The sequence below is a fragment of the Musca domestica genome, unplaced genomic scaffold, assembly GCF_030504385.1.
Source record: "Musca domestica strain aabys unplaced genomic scaffold, Musca_domestica.polishedcontigs.V.1.1 15, whole genome shotgun sequence".
Classification (NCBI taxonomy): Eukaryota; Metazoa; Arthropoda; class Insecta; order Diptera; family Muscidae; genus Musca; species Musca domestica.
The window spans coordinates 59,867-86,017 of NW_026712207.1; the positions used below are offsets into that span (position 1 = coordinate 59,867).

General features: G+C 32.1%; 1 protein-coding gene across 1 annotated transcript in view; it reads left to right on the forward strand.

The window, feature by feature from the left end:
• Window positions 1-26,151, forward strand: part of LOC131801202 (calcium-binding protein E63-1-like) — a gene marked incomplete at its 5' end in the record, with an annotated part of 78,624 nt that overhangs the window by 45,053 nt on the left and 7,420 nt on the right. Inside the window, 2 exons of the mRNA XM_059119438.1 lie at window positions 14,628-14,781; window positions 17,278-17,426. Coding sequence (XP_058975421.1) covers window positions 14,628-14,781; window positions 17,278-17,426 — 303 coding nt within the window. The remainder of the gene's footprint in view (window positions 1-14,627; window positions 14,782-17,277; window positions 17,427-26,151) is intronic.

Consider the following 26,151-nt stretch of genomic DNA (forward strand, 5'->3'; position numbering starts at 1 on the left):
ACTTTCATGCATTAATTTGAAAAAAGACCGAGGAAAAATTTATCAAAAACAGTAGGGATTTTTTTTGCGTTTTTTTCACCATATTGATGGTGGTGATATTCGTAGGATATAGTGGAAATACAGATTCCTCTTCTTTGATGACTTATAGTGAAATTTGATGAAGAATAATTTTGTCTTTGACGTCATCCTTCTAAAATTATGTTTTGTTTGAGTTTTTGGTAGTAATTCACATATAATACGTTTTTTACCTTCAAATGAGATTTTAATATTTATTAATTCCTGAAGTTTCCATAACATGTAGAGTTTTGATATATTCTAAGACCTTTGGTAGAATTTGATGACAAAGAATTTTGTAGAATATACTTTTTTGATACTTTCGGCCTAAAACGAAATTTTATGTTATTTTTAGGCATTAACTCCAAAAAAGGCCAAGGAAAAAAATGATCGAAAAATTAGGAAATATTTTCGCGTTTTTTATGGCAACTATGATTCAAATATTTTCTTGAAATATACTGAAATAAGAGATTTATTTTCCTTGGTGACTTATACTGAAATTTGATGTAGATTATTTCCTCCCCCAACACTTTCCACCTAAAATGAGATTTTATATGACTTTCATGCAGCAACTTGAAAAAAGACCGAGGAAAAATTTATCAAAACATTAGGGAATTTTTTTTCGCATTGTTTCACCATATTGATGGTGGTGATTTTCGTAGGATATAGTGGAAATACTGATTTGTCTTCTTTGATGACTTATAGTGAAATTTGATGAAGAATAATTTTGTCATCCTTCTAAACTGATGCTTTGCAGGATAATTTTGCATAAACTCACATAAAGTATAGCTTTAATAACGTAAACCCATAATTATCATTCTAAATATTTAAATTTCGAACGTCATTTTCTTAGAAACTACGGAACCTAGGTGTATGACTTATTCTGAGATTTATATTGAAATTTGATCTAGAATATTTCTTCCTTTGACATTTTCCACAAAAAATAAGTTTTAATGGAGATTTTGACTTGGGTTGAAAACCTATTAAATTAGGAGTAAAAAATGTAAACACATAATTTTCACTTGTAATATATAAATTTCGAATGTAATTTTTTTCAAAACTATTATACCTAGGCATATGGTTTATTCTGAGATTTAAAATGAAATTTTGTGCAGAAAACTCTTCTTTTGATACTTTCGGCCTAAAACGAAATTTTATGTTATTTTTAGGCATTAACCCCGAAAAAGGCTATGGAAACATTGATCAAAAAATTAAGAAATATTTTCGCGTTTTTTGTCAACATTGATTTGAATATTTTCTTGATATATAATGGAAATAGAGATTTCTTTTCCCTGGTGCTGAAATTTGGTGCAGATTATTTCCTCTTTTAACACTTTCTATCTAGAACCAAATTTCAGGTTATTTTTATGCATAAACTTGAAAAAACATCGAGGAAAAATTGATCAAAAATATTAGGGAATTTTTTCGCGTTATTTTTTCCCACCCAGATTGACGGAAATATTTTTGTAGTATTTAGTGGAAATATTGATTTCTCTTCTTTGATGACTTATAGTGAAATTTGATGAAGAATATTATTGTCTTTGGCGTCATCCTCCGAAAATAATGTTTTGTATGAGTTTTTGGCATAAATTTAAATAGAATACGTTTTTAACCTTAAAATGTGAATTTAATATGTATGAATTCCTGAAGTTTCCATGTAGAGTTTTGATATATACTAAGACCTTTGGTAGAATTTGATGACAAATAATTTTGTAGAATATTTTCACTTCCTACGAATCCGTTTTAATAGAGTTTCTAGCCATTTTTTGAAAAAAGTACCAAAAAAAGACCTCTTTGATGAGTCGCTTGAGGTTTACAAATTTCGACCCAAATAATCTACGTATTGTTATGTATATTGTCCAATACACTATATACCAAAGAAGCACGGAATTCCAAGAAATCTTTGACTGTAAATTTAAAAAAAATCTGGCATATGAGTAACTCTAGCAACTCCAGTGCGTATAATTGTTGTCATTACGTATACGCATGCAGGCCTGCTGTTATTTCGTTAGTTTGACAGTAAAACCAGGGTTTTTCTATTTCTGTCGACCTCTATTTTACCTGCAATATATTGTTACCTCCTCTTTTTTCTCAGTCCCAACATTGGTCCCACTGTCGCCCTTCACAATTTACAACCTGGCCCACCCACCTTCAACATTTCACCATCAACGTTCAACAATTATCAACAGTTGCCAACAAAGTTACCTTTGTGTTGTTGTTGTTATTGTTGTTGCTGTTGTTTTATTTGGTTTTTGTTATTTATATTGTATTTTTTTTATATAAAGGGCACTTATCCTTAAGCATTTCCACCCTTCCCCCCACCCCCTCACAAACACATACACACATTCACATACATAATACCCCGAGAGATATGGGTGCCGGCTTTCAATGCAACGTCCTTGATATTGCATTTTGGATATCTGGCGTCTCAAATATCTCAGAGAAAAAAAAAAGAAAAAACACAACTGAAGGCAGGAAGGCAGGCAGCCAGCCAAGGCAATGTCACAGAGATTTTTTTTGAGTGGGTAATGGTTGTTTTCTATGCCACAGCCATCATCATCATCATCTTCAACAACAACAAATGAAAAAAATACAACAATAAGTATATGTGTATAATGAGTGTTACCTTGATAGCTGCTCTCGTTGTTGTTGTGCTTGTTGTTGCAAAAGTTTCCTTTTTCTCTGTTCGTTCAAGACATAAAAGCCTAATGGCGCCAAAATGAAAACAAGAGAAAGGGAGAAAAAAACTGGCAAGCCAAACAAACAAACAATAAACTTAAATGCCACCAACTGTGAAGGATTGTCACATGACAGAACGGTGGCAGTGGCAGCAGCGGATAAAGATCGAAATTTATTATTTTTGGACTAAATGTCAGTTTTTTGGCAAAGTTCTGGGGTTATGGAGGGGTTGCTTACAAAGGATTGTTGGGGAAATTTTTAAAAAAATAAAACCAGTAAAGAAAGTCTTAAAGTCGGGCGGGGCCGGATAAAGATATATATGGGAGCTATATCCAAATCGGAACCGATCTCGATAAAATTTGGCAAAAATATTTCTCACCTGTATTTCATATATTTCCCTGAATATCGTTATTATGGAGTGCATATTACGGCTGTGGGTAGCTAATACAACAAATCGGATGAGCAGTATTTATGGGAGCTATAGCTATATCTGAACCCCGATCTTCACCAAATTTGGCATACTAGCTTCTAGACTCAATTCGGTTGTACGTGCCAAATTCCATCCCATTTGGACAAATATTAGACGTTTAGTGCACAATAACAGGTAAATCGGACGAAGTTATATATGGGAGCTATATCCAAATCTGAACCGATCTCGATAAAATTTAGCAAAGGTATTTCTGAGCTCTATTTGCTATATTCCCCCAAATATTGTTGTTACAGAGTGCCATATGACGGCTGCGGAGGACAAAAATAACAAATCGGATGAATTTCAATAGGGTTTGTCCTTGGGCCAAACAAATGTTGTTTCATCTCAATCGGATAATAAATGCGACCTGCATTTTGTTCACAAAAATACATGGACAGACGGACGGGCAGACAGACGGACGGACAGACATGCATAAATCGACTCAGAATGTGATTCTATGCAGATCATCAAAAGGAACTATGGGTCTATCGTTTCCTTTTGCCTGTTACAAACAAATGCACAAAGACATAATACCCTGACCACCTTGTGGTGTAGGGTAGAAAAAGGTGCGTATGAGTACTGCCACTACTTATACGCCATATATTTTTTTGCATGCAATTTTCATTTTAAGCTTTCTTGAAATCCGTGCATTTTAGGTATATAGTGTCGTGGGTAATATTAGTACTAACAATGTGAAGATAATTTTTAAGCGATTCGCCAAAGGTTTTTTTGGACCTTTTTTGAAAATATGGTTAAAAACTCCCTTTAAGTGGAATTGTAGCAGGTGAAAATATTCTACACAATTATTTGTCATGCAATTCTAATAATGATTTCGAAATACATCAAAACTCTACATTTTATATAAACGACAGGAATGGACAAATATTGAAAACCCATTTTAGGCTAAAAATGTAGTTTATGTGCAATTATGCAATATTCTCTTACATAGCATCAGTTTAGAAGGATGACGTCAAAGACAAAATTATTCTTCATCAAATTTCACTATAAGTCATCACAGAAGTTAAATTAATATTTTCACTATATCCTACGAAAATCACCACAGTCAATATGGTGAAAAAACGCGAAAAAGTTCCCTAATGTTTTTGATAAATTTTTTATCGGTCTTTCTTCAAGTTAATGCATGAAAGTCATATAAAATCTCAATTTAGGTGGAAAGTGTTAAAAGGGGAAATAATCTGCATGAAATTTCACTATAAGTCATCAAAGAAGAGAAATCAATATTTTCACTATATCCTACGAAAATCACCACCATCAATATGGTGAAAAAAACGCAAAAAAATCCTTACTGTTTTTTATAAATTTTTCTTCGGTCTTTTTTCAAGTTGCTGCATGACAGTCATATAAAATCTCATTTTAGGTAGAAAGTGTTAAAAGAGGAAATAATCTGCACCAAATTTCACCATAAGTCTCCAAGGAAAAGAAATCTCTCTTTCCATTCTATATCAAGAAAATATTCAAATCAATGTTGACAAAAAAAAACGCGAAAATATTACCTATTTTTTTCCATCATTTTTTTCTCGACCTTTTTTCGGAGTTAATGCCTAAAAATAACATAAAATTTCGTTTTAGGCCGAAAGTATCAAAAGGAGAGTTCTTCTACACAAAATGTCACCACAAATTTCAGAATAAAGCATATGTCTAGGTGTAATAGTTTTGAAGAAAAATGCATTCGAAATTTATATATTACAAGTAAAATTAATGTGTTTACATTTTTTACTCTTAATTTAATAGGTTTTCAACCCAAGTCAAAATCTCCCTTAAAACTAATTTTTTGTGGAAAGCTTCAAAGGAAGAAAGATTCTACATAAAATTTCACTATAAATCTCAGAATGAACCATTTATCTAGGTTCAATAGTTTCTAAGAAAATGACGTTAGAAATGAAAATATTTAGAATGAAAATTATGGGTTTACGTTATTAAAGCTATACTTTATGTGAGTTTATGCAAATTTATCCTGCAAAGCATCAGTTTAGAAGGAAGACAAAATTATTCTTCATCAAATTTCACTATAAGTCATCAAAGAAGAGAAATTAATATTTTCACTATATCCTACGAAAATCACCACCATCAATATGGTGAAAAAAACGCAAAAAAATCCTTACTGTTTTTTATAAATATTTCTTCGGTCTTTTTTCAAGTTAATGCATGAAAGTCATATAAAATCTCATTTTAGATGGAAAGTCTTAAAGGAGGAAATAATCTGCACCAAATTTCACCATAAGTCACCAAGAAAAAGATATATTTATTTCCATTATATATCGGGAAAATATTCAAATCATAGTTGCCATAAAAAACGCGAAAATTGTTCTTAATTTTTTTGATCAATTTTTTTCCTTAGCCTTTTTTGGAGTTAAGGCCTAAAAATAACATAAAATTTCGTTTTAGGCCGAAAGTATCAAAAGAAGAATTGTTCTACACAAAATTTCACTACAAATCTCAGAATAAATCATATGCCTAGGTGTAATAGTTTTTAAGAAAATTACGTTAGAAATTTATATATTACAAGTAAAAATAGTGTGTTTAATTTTTTTACTCCTAATCTAATAGGTTTCCATGCCAGGTCAAAATCTTCCTTAAAACTTAATTTTTTGTGGAAAATGTCAAAGGAACAAATATTTTAAATCAAATTTCACTATAAATCTCAGAATGAACCATTTAACTAGGTTCCGTAGTTTCTAAGAAAATGACGTTCGAAATTTAAATATTTAGAACTAAAATTATAGGTTTACGTTATTAAAGCTATACTTTATGTGAGTTTATGCAAATTCATCCTGCAAAGCATCAGTTTAGAAGGATGACAAAGTTATTCTTCATCAAATTTCACTATAAGTCATCAAAGAAGAGAAATCAATATTTTCACTATATCCTACGAAAATCACCACCATCAATATGGTGAAAAAAAACGGAAAACCCCCTACTGTTTTTGATAAATTTTTCTTTGGTCTTTTTTCAAGTTAATGCATGAAAGTCATATAAAATCTCATTTTAGGTGGAAAGTGTTAAAAGAAGAAATAATCTGCACAAAATATCACTATAAGTCACCAAGGAAAAGAAATCTCTATTTTCATTATATATCAAAATAATTTTCAAATCAATGTTGACAAAAAGAAAAAAAAAAAAAGCGAAAATATTTTTTTAATTATTTGATCAATTTTTCCATGGCCTTTTTTGGAGTTAATACCTAAAAATAACATAAAATCTCTTTTTAGGACAAAATTATCAAAAGAAGAGTTGTTCTGCACAAAATTTCACCACAAATCTCAGAATAAACCATACGCCTAGGTGTAATAGTTTTTAAGAAAATTACCTTAGAAATTTGTATTTTACAAGTGAAAATAATGTGTTTACATTTTTTACTCCTAATTTAATAGTCAAAATCTCCCTTAAAACGTAATTTTTTGTGGAAAATGTCAAAGGAAGAAATATTCTAAATCAAATTTCACTATAAATCTCAGAATGAACCATATATCTAGGTTCAATAGTTTCTAAGAAAATGACGTTAGAAATTTAAATATTTCAAACGAAAATTATGGGTTTACGTTTTTACTGCTGATTCAATACGTTTCCTTTCTAAGTCGAAATCTCCCAGAAAACATGATTGTTCGGCGGAAGTGTCAAAAGAAGAAATATTCCACACGAAATTTCGATAGAAATTTCCGAATAAACTATACATATCTTGGTGTAATACTTTTTAAGAAAATTACGTTCGAATTTTATAAACCAAAGGAAAAAAATATTTGCTCGCGTTTACTAATGCTAATTTGCTACGTTTCCATCCCAGTCAAAACCTTTCTTAATTCTTCATTTTTTTTGGGAAATTGCCAAATGAAAAAATATTCTGAATCAAATTTCATTGTGGGTCTCTGAAAAAAATAACTTTGTATATTTAATATACAGGGTGAGATAAAAAAAACTGCAACAAAGTCAAATGCCATAATTGTTTCCATTTTTTTCAAATTTTATTGAATGAAAGCAAAAAATCTCGGAAATAGTATCAAATTTTTGAATAGGTTTAGATTTGTTCGAATTGGTCACCTTTGGCACAAATTATGGCCTTCAAACGGCCAATGAAATCAGTCACACGCTGCCCGAATGTTGCTCTGCGGTATTTTGACCCATTCCCGGCGAAGTGCTTGCTTGAGGTGATCGACACTTTGGTATTTTTTAGTGCCAACCTTGCTTTCCAAAATACTCCCGAAACCATAGACCAAAGGATTGGTATCCGGTCACCGGGTATCCTGGTGACCATTGTGTGCTTGGTGGCCATGAAGCGAGGAACCTAATTTTGTAATCATTCTTGGGTGGCGCGTGCTGATTGCGATGGTGCTAATTCCTGTTGGCATGCCCAAAGTCTGCGGCCAAAATGTTTGCGTGCCCAAGGCTTTAATACACCCTCCAGTATATTTTCGATATAATATTCGGCATTTATTCTGATGCCACGTTGGATTAATACGAGCGGAGAGCGAGCATCGGCTGTTATGGCGGCCCACACTACCACCATGACCAGCGCTTGAGTTCTGGCGACCAACCGAAGCTGCATATTTTCAGCTGACCTCTTTGGCAAGTAAAAACGGTCATTTTGTTTGTTTACAAAATGCTGGACAGCGAATGTTTTCTCATCGGAGACGGAGAACCCAAAATTCGGCACTTCACCACTTTCGGCCAAGCGAAACAAGTCTTTAGCTCTTTTGAGTCTATTTTCTTTCTGTTGCGGCGTAAGTTCTTGCACTTTTTGGAATTTCAATGGCTTTACCCCGATCTCATTTTTTAATATTTGCCGAATGGAATATTGCGATATGTTCAGCTCACGAGCCATTTTTCGGCCATTGCGACGCGGGTTTCGATCAAGTCACATCTTTACTTTTCGAACCATTTCTGCTGATGTTGCTGTTTTCTTCCATCCACTTCCTTGACGTCGGGCTACGCTGCCAGTATCACGTAATCGGTAACGAGGGATGGTACGGGACACAAAATATTTATTCATATTTACATGCTGGAGTGCTCTAACGATAGCCACTTGGTTGGTGGTTTCCCAGCCAAATATAAAGAAATCACACTATCACGCTTGAATTTCGAATCACGAATAACTTTTTTTCTGGAAAATTCTCACCAAAATGCTTTTGTACCCTTGTAGACAATATTATGAGCTGTCACTGGAATAATTTTGACAGCTGTCGGACGAGTGGCTTAGAAATGACAGCAGTCTGAAATTGGTTGCAGTTTTTTCATCTCATCCTTTCTGTGTTACGTCTTTACTTCTAATTTAACACATTTTCATTCCAAGTCAAATTCTCCCTTAATTTCCCGTTTTTTGGGGAAACTGTTAAAGGAAGAAATATTCTATATCAAATTTCATTGTATGTCTGTGAACATAGGAACTGTCTATACCTCATATGTGCCATAAAAAAAATACCACCAATTTTTTGTTTATAAAAAAACCTCTAATATTTTCGACAAATTTAGCATTTTTTTAAAAGACGTCGCAAATGTTCTGATTATTTCTCTACCCAATAGCCACACACGCACATTTGTATTCCTGGACGTCATTAAACTGAAATTCCTGCGTATACTTAATGTCACCATTTATACGCATCGATGTTCCCCTGTATTTTATTTTCTCTTTTTTTCATAATTTAAAAGCATAGTTTTGAAAAGGTTTAAAAATATAACCATGTTCTACAGCATTGGCAGCAGCATTATGCACAGTTTTGGGAAATTTTTCAAGGTTCTTAGTTCAAAAAAAAAATAGATACAAGTTACCCCAGTCCATGAGGACAGCAGTCTTTTGTTAAAAAATAAAAACCCTTCTCCTTTTTGATGGAGCCAACCAATTCCTTGTAAAAGTGGGGAAAAATTGAGAAGCTGGTGGCTCTAAAATTTTGATATAACCTGCCAACTTTTTACAACTGCAATTTCTTGTTTTATCTGAGTACCCGGCTGCGTATACGTTATGGCAACACTTATACGCACCAGAGTTCCTATTTTATTTCCCTCTTTTCCATTTAATTTGAAACCCAAGTAAATCACTGTTTCTGTGATAGCCTTTCTGAGAAGGATAAGAGAAACGTCCCTGAATTCCAGGCGAAGAACAAAAAAATAGATCCAAATTCAAGTGTATGGTACCTCGATTAATTAAAGCAGTCTCTTGTTAAAAAAATAAAAACCCTCCTCCTTTTTGTTGGAGCCAACTAATCCCTTGTGTAAAAATGTGGAAAAATTGAGAAAATTGTGGCTCTAAAATTTTAATATAACCTGCCAACTGTTTACAACTGCAAGTTCATGTTTCATCTGAGTACCCGGCTGCGTATACATAACGGCAACAATTATACGCACCAGTGTTCCTTTTTTATTTCCTTCTTTTCCATTTAATTTGAAACCCAAGTAAATCACTGTTTCTGTGATAGCCTTTCTGAGAAAGAATAAGAGAAACGTCCCTGAATTCCATGTGAAGAACGGAATGCCGGTCTCATATTTATATTATAAGTTTTTTTGCCTTACTAAATTCCAACCTTGTAAATAGCATACATTTAGGCACTAGACAAATAATGCATTTCATCTACAATTAAAATAACAATAATACAATAACAATTCAAAATGTAATGTTTTTTTATAAAAAAGCTAAAATTTTTTGTTTTTGAAAACCACTTAAATAACATCAGCAACAATTGCAAACAATCATGAAAAATGGTCTTAAAACAATAATCGCTTAGTTGTGTAACCGAAAAAATCCCCAAACAATGGCAAATTGTTTGCCTCCCATGCCCCCCAAAATTTGAGAGGTGATAATTCCATACTTGCTGGGTAGATTACAACTGAGCCGCCCACATTTGTCATATGGCATTCGTTTATCCGAAATGAACATAATTCGCTTTGCAGTGAATCGCTAATCGAGGCATTTGGTTGTTAAGCCTCTCTTAAGGCAATGTAAAATTTGGCGATTTTATGGGAGAAGCTTAGAGGTGTAAGGGATTTAAGAGATTATTTATGAGAGTTTTAGGACTGATAATTTGGTACAAATGGAGAATATTACTATTATCGAATTTCGAAAATAGGTCTAGGATTCCGTAACAAAAAAAAAATCAGAACAGGACCTTTTTTCATTTGGAAAAATGTTGAGTCTTGAAATGAAAATACAGCCTCTCTAAAAAAAATGGGCATGGAGCTGCTTTGCATTTTATATATTTTTTATAATTTTATAACATAGTTTCCCGTCATTGCAAAAATTTTGAAATTATGACTAAGTTTTAAAATTGGGAGTATAATATTCGAGGCCTTAATACAGGTAGTCCCTATTATTTTTTCAATATGTCGTACTCAAGCATTTAATAGCTTGAACTTTGGTGCGTATAATTAATATCACAACGTATACGTTCATAGCTCTCTTTTGATATTTTGATAGAATTACTTTAAACCCTTCTTCAAACACATGTGTATAGCCTGAAATTCTCAACACACCCCATGTACAAAATAACAATGGAAAATATCAATGAAATTTGGTGGAATTATTAGCGCCAGACAGGTTGCCCCATAACTTTGCCACTTAACCTTTATTGCCTCATTGAAATAGCCTTCCACAATGACAATAAATTTTATTCCATGGACAATAAAAATTCAACGGCAGAATACATACGAAAATCAAACAAAAATGAATATAAATTTCTTAGGAAATTACATTGAACTTTGGGAGTAAAATTTGGTATTTCCCAGCCACCATTCCCAATTTTTCTTCTTCCCTTTTCTTTTACAAAAAAGTAATTCCTGCCAACTCACTTCTTTCGAAAAAAACAAACTTAAATAGTTTCTAGTGAAAAAATATTTAATTTCCGGTTTTAAGCCACGTTTTCTTCGTCGCTGCTAGGATGCCATGTCACTCTCTCTCCTTGTATCCCTGACCTCATTTACTTCCTGTTAACCGCTGTTGTGGAACCTCACTGCGTATTATTAACATGTTTTGTACAAATAACGCTCATTCAACATACGCCCACCAAAACGAGAGCGTAGAAACTCAAGCACGTTATCCAAGGCGACTTTGGTGACAGTTAACCTTTTCAGTGCCAATAGAAAACACGTTGTGATTAGAAAAAAATCTATGGAAATAAAAAATTAGAGCGAAAGACCAGGAGGAGTATTAAATTATTTTCCTCATTTGATTTTTTGTGATTTCTCAAGAAAAAAGCGCGAAATTATGGTCCTAAGCAACATATTTTTTTTGGACCTAAAATACAGGTTTCTCCATTGGTTTTGTGACAGATATGGTTATTATTTTTTCCAGATATTGGAAATATGAAAAAAATCTAAATCTCTATGCACAGTTTGAAATCTCTTTTTATTTTAATGAATTATTTAATAATGCAATAACTTGGCCACTGGAGCGTATGCTTGTTGTTATAATGTATACGCAAAGAGACCATTTGAATTTCGTCTGAAGCTTCTGAGCTCCTTAAGTGCCTTCTATAGATGAAAGACTTTTCAAAAGGTCTTTCATGGAGAGGATTCAATGAAAATTCGCCTTCCGAAACTCAGAAGCTTCAGAAGAAACTCATATGGCTTCATTGCGTATACGTGATGACAACAATCATACGCTCCATATTATTTCAAGGACCGAAAGGAACGGGGATCTTTTAAAAAATATTTTTTTCGAGGATCAAAGGACGAACCAAGGTGGATTTTTTAAGAATAGTTTTTCAAGGATCAAAAGACGAACCAACGTGGATTTTTTAAGAATATTTTCTCAAGGATCAAAGGAAGAACTTACGTTGATTTTTTAAAGAATTATTTTTTTATCTATAAAAGGTCCTTTGAGGTCCTTTCTTCTGCATATAGAAGATCCTTTGAAGAGTCTTTTATCTTCAGAAGGCCCTTTGAAGGGTCTTCTATATATAGAAGGCCCTTTGAAGGTTCTTCTATTTATAGAAGGACCTTAGAAAGGTCTTCTATCTATAGAAGGCCCTTTGAAGGGTCTTCCATCTAAGGAAGCCATTTGAAGGATCTTCTGCCTATAGAATATAAACAAATATTTTTCAAGGACCAAAAGAAACGGGGACTATTAAAAGAATATTTTTTCAAAGATCCAATGAACGTGGAATTTTTAAAGAATATTTCTTCAAGGAACAAAAATGAACGTGGATCTTATAAAGAATAATTTTTCATGGATCAAACGGAACGTGGATTTTTTTAAAGAATATTTTTTCAATGACCAAACTGAACGTGGATTTTTTAAAGAATATTTTTTCAAGGACCAAAAGTAGCGTAAATTTTTTAAAGAATATTTTTTAAAGGACCAAAAGGAATATGGATTTTTTAAAGAATATTTTTTCAAGGATTAAAAGGAACGTGGATTTTTTAAAGAATATTTTTTCAAGGACCAAAAAGGAACGTGGTTTTTTTAAAGAATATTTTTTCAAGGACCAAAAAGGAACGTGGATTTTTTAAAGAATATTTTTTCAAGGAACCAAAAGGAACATGGTTTTTTAAAGAATATTTTTTTTCAAGGACCGAAAGATCAGTTAATGTGGATTTATAAAGGAATGTTTTTTCAAGGACCCAAATGAACGTGGATATTTTAAAGAATATTTTTTCAAGGACCGAAAGATCAGTTAATGTGGATTTATAAAGGAATGTTTTTTCAAGAATCCAAATAAACGTGGATTTTTTAAAGAATATTTTTTCAAGAATCCAAATAAACGTGGATTTTTTAAAGAATATTTTTTAAAGGACCAAAAGAAACGTGGATTTTTTAAAGAATATTTTTTAAAGGACCAAAAGAACGTGGATTTTTTAAAGAATATTTTTTCAAGTATCCAAATAAATGTGGATTTTTTAAAGAATATTTTTTTAAGTATCCAAATAAACGTGGATTTTTAAAGAATATTTTTTCAAGGACCAAAAGTGACGTGGATTTTTTAAAGAATATTTTTATAAGGTCCAAAAGGAGCGTGGATTTTTAAAAATAAAATTCTAAGGACCAAAAGTGACGTGGATTTTTTAAAGAATATTTTTTCAAGGCCCAAACGGAACGTGGGTTTTTAAAAAATATTTTTTCAAGGACCAAAAGGAAGGTGGAATTTTTCAAGGATTAAATAAACGTGGATTATTCAAATAATATTTTTTCAAGGATCAAACAAACGTGGATTTTTTAAAGAATATTTTTTTAAAGAATATTTTAAACGCGGATTTTTAAAAAAATATATTTTTTCGAGGACCAAAAGAAACGCGGATTTTTAAAAAAATATATTTTTCAATGTCCAAAAGGCACGTGGATTAAAAAAAAAATATTTTTTTTAAATGTCCAAAAGGGACGTGGATTTTTAAAAAAAATATTTTTTTTAAATGTCCAAAAGGGACGCGGATTTTTAAAAAAAAAATATTTTTTTAAATGTCCAAAAGGGACGTGGATTTTTAAAAAAAAATATTTTTCAATGTCCAAAAGGGACGTGGATTTAAAAAAAATCAATGTCCAAAAGGGACGTGGATTTAAATATTTTTCAATGTCCCTCCAAAGACACTTCTACAGATATAAGACTCTTAAAAGGGACTTCCAGGGATAGAAAACCCTGTAAAGGGCCTTGTATTGGTAGAAGGCTCTGTAAAATGTCTTTTCAGATAGAATATCTCTCAAAGATGCTTCTATAAATATGAGATCCTTCAAATGGCTTTATATAGAAATAAGATCCTTAAAAGGACCTTCTACTGATAGAAGACCCTTTACAGACCTTATATGCCTTCTACATGTAGAAGTCCCTTTAGAGTTTGTTATAGAACAAACCTACTTTGAATAAAATTAAATAGATGACCCTTCTAAGGGTCTTTTATGGACAGAAGATTCTTCAATGGGCCTTCTACTTATTAAAGACACTTAAAGGGGCCTTCTATAGATAGAGGATCAAAGGGTCATCTATAGATAGAAGAGCCTTCAAAGAGCCTTCTTTGGATATAAGACCCTTCAAAGTTTCTTCTTTAGATAGGAAACCCTTCAGGGGCCTCCTCTATAAATCACGCCAAAAAAATATCTTCTGAATAGAGAATAGGAGACATTTGGTGGATTAAGAAAATTAATGTTTTATATAATTATATTTTTTCTAACTATCCATAAATTCCTTTTAGGAATTCACTTTGACTTCCCCTACCAAACCCTCCGAATTCCATTGGTCCATCTCTCGCCGTTTCTAATTAAGTTATAGGAAATAACTTCATTTTTAATTTCATGATGGGGGGAAACAAGTATTTTAGTTATTTGCTACGATTTCATTGTTTTAATTGCATTCGTATTTTTTTCTCTCCCCACTCTCTCGCCCTGCTGTACCCTGCCAACGACAACAATGTTTGCCGACACGTTATTGCAAATTCTGTAATACCCGATGGCTTATTGGTGTTTGCTGCTGCTGCCATTGTTCCCGTCATCTAGGTAATGGTTTAATAAATGAAGCGGAATTCCTGCAATGGGTGGGTCGCATACAGGCCCTGCGCGACGAGCAACACCAACAACAGCAACAAGAGGAAAACGCCAGCAAACCCGATGAATTGGATGATGTCACCCAGGATTTAATTGCTGCATTTAGGTATGTATCCATGCCTCTGTTCAATAGTTTGAAAGTGTGTATTTGTGTGTGTGATGTATGAATGTGTGGGTGCTTGTAGGACCATTTAACCACTTGAACATGAATGTGGCACAGTGGTTTGTCTCCTCGATGGCTGCTCGCTCTCGGCTGGAGTCATCTGAAAATGACATAACCCCCAACTGGATGCACGTTTTTAAGGTGAATTGGAGGAATTGTTGTAGTTGTTGGTTTTTGTTGTGGTCCTCCTCAAAGTGTTTTGTGTCTGACAAGTGGTTGCGTATGGTAACATATGGCATAAATGTTATCAGCAGGACATGCTCAAAATGCCATGCCCTTTTAAAAGGGACATTAAAATAGTTTTGAGTTTTGGACAAGCCAATACTCTCGGATTTTTTTGGAACACAAAAGCAACGAGGATTTTTTAAATATATTTTTTCAAGGACCAAATTTTAAAAATTATTTTTCAAGGACCAAAGGCAACTTGGATTTTTTAAAAATTATTATTCAAAGGCCAAAGGCAACATGGATTTTATTAAAATTATTTTTCAATTTTTAAAAATTATTTTTTGACGAACAAAGGCAACGTGGATTTTTTTTAAATTATTTTCTAACGAACAAAGGCAACGTGGATTTTTTAAATTATTTTCTAACGAACAAAGGCAACGTGGATTTTTTAAAAATTATTACTTTTTTCAAGGACCAAAAACAACGTGGATTTTTTAAAAAATATTTTTCAAGGACCAAAGGCAACGTGGATTTTTTAAAAATTATTTTTCAAGGACCAAACGGCCAATGTGGATTTTTTAAAAATTATTTTTCAAGGACCAAAGGCAACTTGGATTTTTTAAAAATTATTTTTCAAGGACCAAAGGCAACGTGGATTTTTTAAAAATTATTTTTCAAGGACCAAAGGCAACGTGGATTTTTTAAAAATTATTTTTCAAGGACCAAAGGCAACGTGGATTTTTTAAAAATTATTTTTCAAGGACCAAAGGCAACGTGGATTTTTTAAAAATTATTTTTCAAGGGCCCAAGGCAACGTGGATTTTTTAAAAATTATTTTTCAAAGGACTAAAGGCAACGTGGATTTTTTAAAAATTATTTTTCAAGGACCAAAGGCAACCTAAATTTTTTAAAAATTATTTTTCAAGGACCAAAGGCAACCTAAATTTTTTAAAAATTATTTTTCAAGGACCAAAGGCAACGTGGATTTTTTAAAAATTATTTTTCTAGGACCAAAGGCAACGTGGATTTTTAAAAAATTATTTTTCTAGGACCAAAGGCAACGTGGATTTTTAAAAAATTATTTTTCTAGGACCAAAGGCAACGTGGATTTTTAAAAAATTATTTTTCAAGGACCAAAGGCAACGTTTATTTTTTAAAAATTATTTTTCAAGGGCCTAAGGCAACGTGGATTTTTAAAAAAAAAAAATTTTTCAAAGACCAGAGGCAACCTGGATTTTTTAAAAACATTTTTTCAACGACCAAAGGCAACGTGGATTTTTTTAAAAATTATTTTTCAACGACCAAAGGCAACGTGGATTTTTTTAAATAATTTTTTCCAAAGACCAAAGGCAACGTGGATTTTTTAAAAATTATTTTTCAACGACCAAAGGCAACGTGGATTTTTTTAAATAATTTTTTCCAAAGACCAAAGGCAACGTGGATTTTTTTAAATAATTTTTCCAAAGACCAAAGGCAACGTTGATTTTTTTAAATAATTTTTCCAAAGACCAAAGGCAACGTGGATTTTTTTTTAAATAATTTTTTCCAAAGACCAAAGGCAACGTGGATTTTTTTAAAAATTATTTTAAAAGGGCCTAAAGCAACGTGGATTAAAAAAAATACTTTTTCAAGGATTAAAAGTAACCTTGATTTTTTTAAAAAATAGTTTTTCAAAGACCAAAGCACCAACATGGATTTTTTAAAAATTATTTTTCAAGGACCAAAGACAACGTGAACTTTTTAAAAATTATTTTTCAAGGACTAAAGGCAACGTGAATTTTTTTAAAAATTATTTTTCAAGGACCAAAGGCAACGTGGATTTTTTAAAAATTATTTTTCAAGGACCTAAATCAACTTGGATTACAGCTTTCCCCATCCTTGCCGTTAACCCTGCATAGCTTACATCCTTCACCACAAAAGCCCAGCCGATGTCAGCATCAAAATGCGTTTTACAACATTTCTTTTTTCTCTTCCATTCTCTGCGGTTTTTGTGATTTGCCTAGCCATTAAGTGCGGTGTTATATAAATCCTCGGGAAAAACAAATGCGAAGAAAAAAATCTGATATCTTTTGCACAACATGACTGCCTGCCTCTGTGTGTGTGCGTGTGTGTGGTAGATAGCTGTGGTGTTGGTGAAAGCCACAATGTCAAACTGTTTTTTTTTTTCCTTTTTATCCTTTTATTGCTCTACTTGAAAATTACATTGCTATTGTTGTTGTTGTAAACCAATTTGTAAATTTGTTGTTTTTTCGCACTCCAATTCATTTACAGAGTATTTGATCGGGATGGCAATGGCTTTATTACCCGTGATGAATTACAAACCGCCATGGAAATGATTGGTGAGCCCCTGACAGAGACACAGCTGACACAGCTATTGGCCATAGCGGATCTGGATCAAGATGGGCGAATCGATTATGAAGGTAAGTGGGAGATACTATTTTCAAATATTTTCCAATTACATTCGAAATACCCAAGGATGGGTAATCTGAATTACAACTCCTTTCAAAAGTCAAAAAAGTATTCTTCTCATTCCCTTTTAGTCCTTTATCCCACTTATCCCTTTTATTTTCTTGACCTTTTGTGAAAATGCGAAAATCATTTAATTAGGATTATTTGCTGCTCCTTGCCCAAGCCTGTGTGCGTGCGTGCATGCTTGAACAAATATACATTTCTACTTAATTACATTCTATCCGTGTCCGTACGTTTTTCCTTTGTTGTCTCGTAAATATTTACTCGTCCTTACGCCCACGCAGTGTCTGTCCTTTTCATTTTTTTTTTCGTTCTGGGTTGTGTCATTTGTAGTACGTCTCGATTACATAAAAAATACGATGACAAGTGGCACACATGCACTTGGACACATGCAGGTCAACAGGGATGGGAAGGTGGTATTCGTATAAATAATAAATAATTCAATTTTAAAGGATAAATAAATTATTCGTAATTTTTGGATAAATAATTTATCCAAAAATTCGGATAAAAAAATTATCCACGTCTGTGGATAAATAATTTATCCACGTTTGGTGGATAAAAAATCATCCACCATTGTGGATAAATTTTGTGGATAAATAAATAATCCAATTTTTTGGGATAAAAAGTTATCTTTATTTGTGAATAATAGATTATCCACGGTTGTGGATAAATAAATTATCCACATCTATGGATAAATAACTTATCCACGGTGGTGTGTAAAAAATGCTATATGTTTCGACATTTACTGAAAAATAAATTATTCGCGTTTGGTGATAAATAAATTATCCACCTTTGTGGATAACTTAATTATCCTCAAATCTGGATAATTAAATTTTCCGCAAATTTGGATAATTAAATTATCCACATGAATGGATAATCCACGTTTTCGAATAAATCATTTAACCACGTTTTGTGGATAATCGTATTACAATTAATTATCCATCTTTTTGGATAAATAGTTTATCCATCTTTATGGATAAATAAGCTATTCTCCTTTTTCGTATAATTGAATTATACATTTTTTGTGGATAAATGAAATGTTTAGTGGATAGTTAAATTAAGTTATCCACATTTTGTTGATAAATAAATTATCCACGTTGGTGGATAAATATATTATCCAGGATTATGGATGAAAAAATCATCCAACTTTGTGGATAAATAAATTATCCACGATTTGGGAAATATATTATCCACAATTGTGGTTAAATAAATTATCCACATGTGTGGATAAATAAATTATCCACGTTTGTGGATAAATAAATTATCCATGTTTGTAGACAAATAAATATTCCGTGGTTGTTATTATCCAAGTTTTGGGAATAAATAAATTATCCTCGATTTGTGGATTAACAAATTATCCACGTTTTGTGGATAAATAAATTATCCACCCAAGCGGATAAATAAATTATCAACATTTGTGAATAATCAATGATCCACATTTTGTGGATAAATAAACTATCCCCGTTTTGTGGGTAAATAAATTATCCACCTTCTGTGGATAATCATTTTATCCACATTTGTAGATAAATAAACTTGCCCCGTTTTGTGGATAAATAATAATTAACGGATAGATAAATTATCCTCAAATTTAGATAAATAAATTATCCACCTTCTGTGGATAATCGTTTTATCCACATTTGTGGATAAATAAACTATCCACATTTTGGGGATTAATAATTATCCAAGTTTCATAAATAAATCTTCCACATTTGTGGATAAATAAATTATCCTCGAATTTTTATAAATAAATTATCCACGTTTTGTGTATAAAAAATGGTATCCTAGATACGTTATCCACGTCATTTAAATATCGTAGATACATTATACCAGACGTAGATACATTAACACGTCATTTAGATATCGTAGATACATTATGCCATCCGTAGATACATTATCCACGTCATTTAGATATCGTAGATACGTTATCCACGTCATTTAAATATCGTAGATACATTATACCAGACGTAGATACATTAACACGTCATTTAGATATCGTAGATACATTATGCCAGACGTAGATACATTATCCACGTCATTTGGATATCGTAGATACTTTATGCCAGACGTAGATACATTATCCACGTCATTGAGATATCGTAGATATATTATACACGTCATTTAAATATCGTAGATACTTTAAACCAGACGTAGATACATTATACACGTCCTTTAGATATCGTAGATACATTATCCACGTCATTTAGATATCGTAGATACATTATACAAGACATTAGATACATTATCCACGTCATTTAAATATCATAGATACATTATACCACACGTATATACATTATACACGTCATTTAGATATCGTAGATACATTGTACCGGACGTAGATACATTATACACGTCATTTAGATATCGTAGATACAATTTCCACGTCATTTAAATATCGTAGATACATTATACCAGACGTAGATACATTATACACGTTATTTAGATATCGTAGTTACATTATCCACGACGTAGATACATTACCGGCGTCATTTAGATATCGTAGATACATTATCCACGTCATTTAGATATCGTAGATACATTATACCAGACGTAGATACATTATTAAATATCGTATTTGCATTATACCAGAAGTAGATACATTATCCACGTTATTTAGATATCGTAGATACCTTATACCAGACGTAGATACATTATACACATCATTTAAATATCGTAGATACTTTACACCAGACGTAGATACATTATAAACGTCATTTAGATATCGTAGATACATTATACCAGACGTAGATACATTATACACGTCACTTAAATATCGTAGATACTTTATACCAAACGTAGATACATAATAAACCTCATTTAGATATCGCAGATACTTTTTACCAGACGTAGATACATTATACACGACATTTAAATATCGTAGATACATTATACACGTCATTTAAATATCGTAGATACATTATCCACGTCATTTAAATATCGTAGATACATTATCCACGTCATTTAGATATCGTAGACACATTATCCACGTCATTTAGATATTATAGATACATTATCCACGTCATTTAAATATCGTAGATACATTATCCACGTCATTTAGATATCGTAGATACATTATCCACGTTATTTAAATATCGTAGATTCATTATCCACCTCATTTAAATATCGTAGGTACATTATACCAGACGTAGATACATTATCCACGTCATTTAGATATCGTAGATACATTATTTGCGACGTAGATACATTATCCACGTCATTTGGATATCGTAGATATAATATACCAGACGTAGATACATTATACACATCATTTAGATATCGTAGATATATTATCCATATCATAGATACATTATCCACGTCATCTAGGTGTCGTAGATACATTATATACTGTGGATAAAAAATTATCCACATTTGCGGATTAATTATTAACCTCATTTGTGTATAAATAAATTATCCACATCTTGTAGATAATGAATTTCATCCTCAAAATTGGATAAATAAATTTTCAAAACTTGTTGATAAATAAATTAATCACGTTTTGTGGATGAATAAATTGACCAAATTTGAAGATATTGGGTAAATAAATTATCCACGTTAAAATAACTATCCACATTTTGTGCATATTTTATTTTAAAAAATTACGCACTCACATCTCTGCCTCAGTAGCAAAACCTTTTAAAGGACTTAACGTAACCATCCTCATGGCCCCATCAAGTGCCTTATTTTCTAGTTCATCATCATCGTCGTCATCAGCATGCTCAGCATTTTGTTTATGACCCTAGAAACAAACGAGGACATTATTAATTTTTTCCCCCATTTTGTCTAAGTATTTTGTCAGACTTGCATTTTGTTGTTGTTGTTGTTGTTGCACAATAACCATGGCAAGCTGTTGCTTTTGGGGTCCCTGAAAAGTTTATTAACCTTAAGCTTGCTTGGCTGGCCATCTTCTGCTGGCAAAAGAAGTGCTCACGTATGAAATGAAGAGACTCGTGTCTGGCTTACCCATGGGCTACTTGTTATGCAGGCGGTTCTTTGGTGATGTGGAAATGTGGGAATTTTTTTCAAAACCGGTTTGAAGGTCAAATTTTGAAAAAATAAATAGTATTTTTCCCATACGAATTTTCAGGGATTATTGCCTCAATTGGTTTCTGAAAACTCTGAAAACTAAGGAAAGATTGTCACTTATAAAAATTATTCCTACCCTTCAACATTTTCAGATTCTTCTTCTTTTTCCACAATTCCCTTAATAATCGGTTTTATTATCCTTCTCCCTCTCTCCCTGATTCTCCCTCATGTCCTGCCTATGTTTCTTCATAACAATATCCTTCAGCCATTTGTCTTCCCTTCTTTTGCGCTGCCAAACACTTGAATAACAATAGCCAGAATTTTTTACCAAGTTGCCACATTTGGCTATCACCTTCACCACGACACGTTTGTCGTCCCTCTAAACAGATCTACAAATTGTCAACAGACTTACCTAAATACCAATATTTACATTCAAATAAAATATTCATAGCAACACTTAAAGCAAATTTGTTTTAGAAATAAAGGGAAAATAGCCTGAGAGGGAAAGCAACAGGGTGAATATAGGTGAGAAGGAGAAGAGGTAATTTCCTCTAAGCTACGATACAGCTTATTAAGATAGGACGGTAGTAATGTGTGTGCATTAAAATTTAGTTCCAATTCCTTAGAGTCGTAACTAATTTTTATGTGTTCATCAGCCGGTTCCATTCATCAAGCAATTGGACTGCTATTATTCTCAGCGAACTCTCATTTGAATGGGTTCATTCAATCGATTTATTTATTTACTCACACCCTCACGCACACAAAATCACTTGTCAATGGCTCATTGCAATGCATGGAGGAGAGTGGCAGTTGGGAGCATGTTACTAATATAATTACTAATACGTTATACTAGTTCTTTCTTAGTTTTGACACATATCATCGATTATTATCCTGAAGGGGAAAAGATAGGAACAGTATAGATGGAGAAAATGAGGGAAGAGACAGAAAGAGAGTGGATTCGTTTAGAAAATATTTTTAAGGAAGTGGAAGTTTTAAGATATTTTATCGAGGTTTAGGTCCTCGATAACCGTGGATTTTGTAAAGAATATTTTTTCAGGAACCAAAGGTCCAGTAAATGTATCTACTGTATCTATATAACTAGGATAAAGTATCTATGGTGGGGAGAATGTATCTAGAGCATATCGTAAAGATGGATATTATATCTATTGTGAGGATAATGCATCTACACTATCTAGATAATATGGATAATGTATCTATGGCACGGATAATGTATCTAGAGCATCTCGTAAACGTGGATAATGTATCTATTGTGAGAATAATGTATCTAGTATATAGATAACTTTGATTGTGTATCTATGGCATGGATAATGTATCTATAGTATCTAGACAATGCAGATAATATATCTGGGACTTCAGTAACGTATCTGCGATATGTATACATCATGGATAATGTATCTATTGTGTAAATAATGTATCTACGACATGTATATTTGGCATAGATAATGTATCTACGACATCTAGATGACATGGATAATGTATCTACGATAACTAGAGAACGTGGATCATGTATCTACGATATATAAATGACGTGGATAATGTATGTACGTCGTGTATAATGTATCTACGACATTTAAATGACGTGTATATTGTATCTACGATATCTAAATGATATGGATAATGTATCTACGTCGTATGTAATGCATCTACGATATCTAAATGACGTGGATAATGTATCTACGATATCTAAGTGATATTGATAATGTATATATAATATCTAAATGTAGTGGATAATGTATATACGTCGTGTATAATGCATCCACGATATCTAAATGACGTGGATAATGTATCTACGATATCTAAATGACGTGGATAATGTATATGCGATATATAAATGACGTGGATAATGTATCTACGTCTTGTATAATGTATCTACGACATCTAAATGACGTGGATAATGTATCTGCGATATATAAATGACATGGATAATGTATCTACGATACCCAAATGACATGTATAATGTATCTACAATATCTAAATGACGTGGATAATGTATCTACGATATCTAAATGACATGGATAATGTATCTACGTCGTGTATAATGTATCTACAATATCTAAATGACGTGGATAATATATCTACGAGATCAAAATGACGTTGATAATGTATGTACGTCTGATATGATGTATCTACGATATCTAAATGACGTTGGTAATGTATCTACGATATCTAAATCAAGTGGATAATGTATCTTGGATATCTAAATGACGTGGATAATGTATCTACGATATCTAAATGACGTCGATAATGTATCTATGTCATGTATAATGTATATACCATAAATAAATGACGTAGATAATGTATCTAAGACTGATATAATGTATCTATGATATCTAAATGACGTGGATAGTGAATCTACGATATCTAAATGACGTGCATAATTTTTCTACGATTTCTAAATGACGTGGATAATGTATCTACGATATCTAAATGACGTGGATAATGTATCTACGATATCTAAATGACGTGGATAATGTATCTACGATATCTAAATGACGTGGATAATGTATCTACGATATCTAAATGACGTGAATGATATATTTATGTCGTGTATAATGTATCTACAATATCTACATGACTCGGATAATGTATCTACGTCTTGTATATTGTTTATACAATATCTAAATGACGTTGTTAATGTATCGACGATATATAAATGGCATTGATAATGCATCTACCTCTTGTATAATGTATGTATCATATCTAAATGGCGTTGATAATGTAACTACGATATCTAAATGAAGTGGATAATGTACCTACGATATCTAAATCGCATTGATAATGTATTTACGTCATGTACAATGTATCTACGATATATAAATGTCGTGGATAATGTATCTACGTCGTGTATAATGTATCTACGATACCTAAATGACGTGGATAATGTATCTACGATATCTAAATGGCGTGGATAATGTATCTATGCTGTGGATAATGTATCTACGAAAGTTATATCTTTTCATAGACCAGGGGACCAATTAGCGTAGTTTTTAAAAAAAATATTTTTGCAAGATCCAGTAGCACCGTTAATTTTTTCAGGTCCTGGGGGATCCAAAGTCAATATTATTTTTTTTTTTTCAATAATTATTAATATTATTATTTTTATTTTATTATTATTTTTTTTTTTTCAAAAACAAAGTTTTTTAGTTCTAGGTACAAGAGGGTCATCCTGTAAATGTTTTGTTTATACATTTATTATTTAACACAATTTGTTAAGCCGACAGACAGATATACACCTACCATTATTTGTTTTCATATCATTTGCACACATACACCCACGAGACCACTTTATGCCGTTGTATGAGTGTGGTTTTAATGAATGTCTTACACATGGGCGCCATTTAAATGTTACTATATTAGCAATTAACAATTATTTGATGTGGAGTGATAAGGAGAAAAATTAAGGCATTTTATATTCAGGATTTGAACTACATAGTCGTGTTATACTTTCGATTAAAAAGAGTGGAGAGATAAATGAAGTATATGCAGTCATTATATCCCCAGAATGTAAGGGATTTTTAAGAAATGTGTGTGCAGAAAAATATTGCATGGTGTCCGAATTTCAAAATTCTGCTCGTCCTAAAGGCATATCATTGGACACACATTCCTCACAATTGAGTGGGACATCGTAATGTTAAGTCCTATCATCCATATCTCCTGTTTTTTCATAATTCGTCATTGTCTTCAACAGGTTTTTTTTTGTCCATCCCCACCAATAAATCAAATTGTTTTCTGTGAATAAATATTCAAATAGAAATATTTAATATTCAATGCAGACACATCACAAATACCTGCAAATTCCCAAATCCCCGCCGGGACGATTATTGTCTGCATTATTTACTAACTGGCTGGTTGACTGGCTAGGTGGCAGACATTATTTAATTTATAAACATTAAATAATGTGAGAGCGAACGTTGAATTGAATACCTAAATACAAAAAGTTGTTGGTAAAAGATAATCGAATAAACAATAATTGTTGCCAGGTTATGACCAGGAGGCAGGCGGGAATATGATTTACTTGGAGTGTAGATAATTGGTCCTTAAAAAAATATTCTTTAAAAAATACTCATTTCTTTTGTCCTTGGAAAAATATATTCTTTTAAAAATCCACGTCCTTTTGGCCCTTAAAAAAATATTCTTTAAAAAATACTCATTTCTTTTGTCCTTGGAAAAATATATTCTTTTAAAAATCCACGTCCTTTTGGCCCTTAAAAAATATTCTTTAAAAAATACTCATTTCTTTTGTCCTTGGAAAAATATATTCTTTTAAAAATCCACGTCCTTTTGGCCCTTAAAAAAATATTCTTTAAAAAATACTCATTTCTTTTGTCCTTGGAAAAATATATTCTTTTAAAAATCCACGTCCTTTTGGCCCTTGAAAAAAATATTCTTTTAAAAATCCACGTCCTTTTGGCCCTTGAAAAAAATATTCTTTTAAAAATCCACGTCCTTTTGGCCCTTGAAAAAAATATTCTTTTAAAAATCCACGTCCTTTTGGCCCTTGAAAAAAATATTCTTTTAAAAATCCACGTCCTTTTGGCCCTTGAAAAAAATATTCTTTTAAAAATCCACGTCCTTTTGGCCCTTGAAAAAAATATTCTTTTAAAAATCCACGTCCTTTTGGCCCTTGAAAAAAAT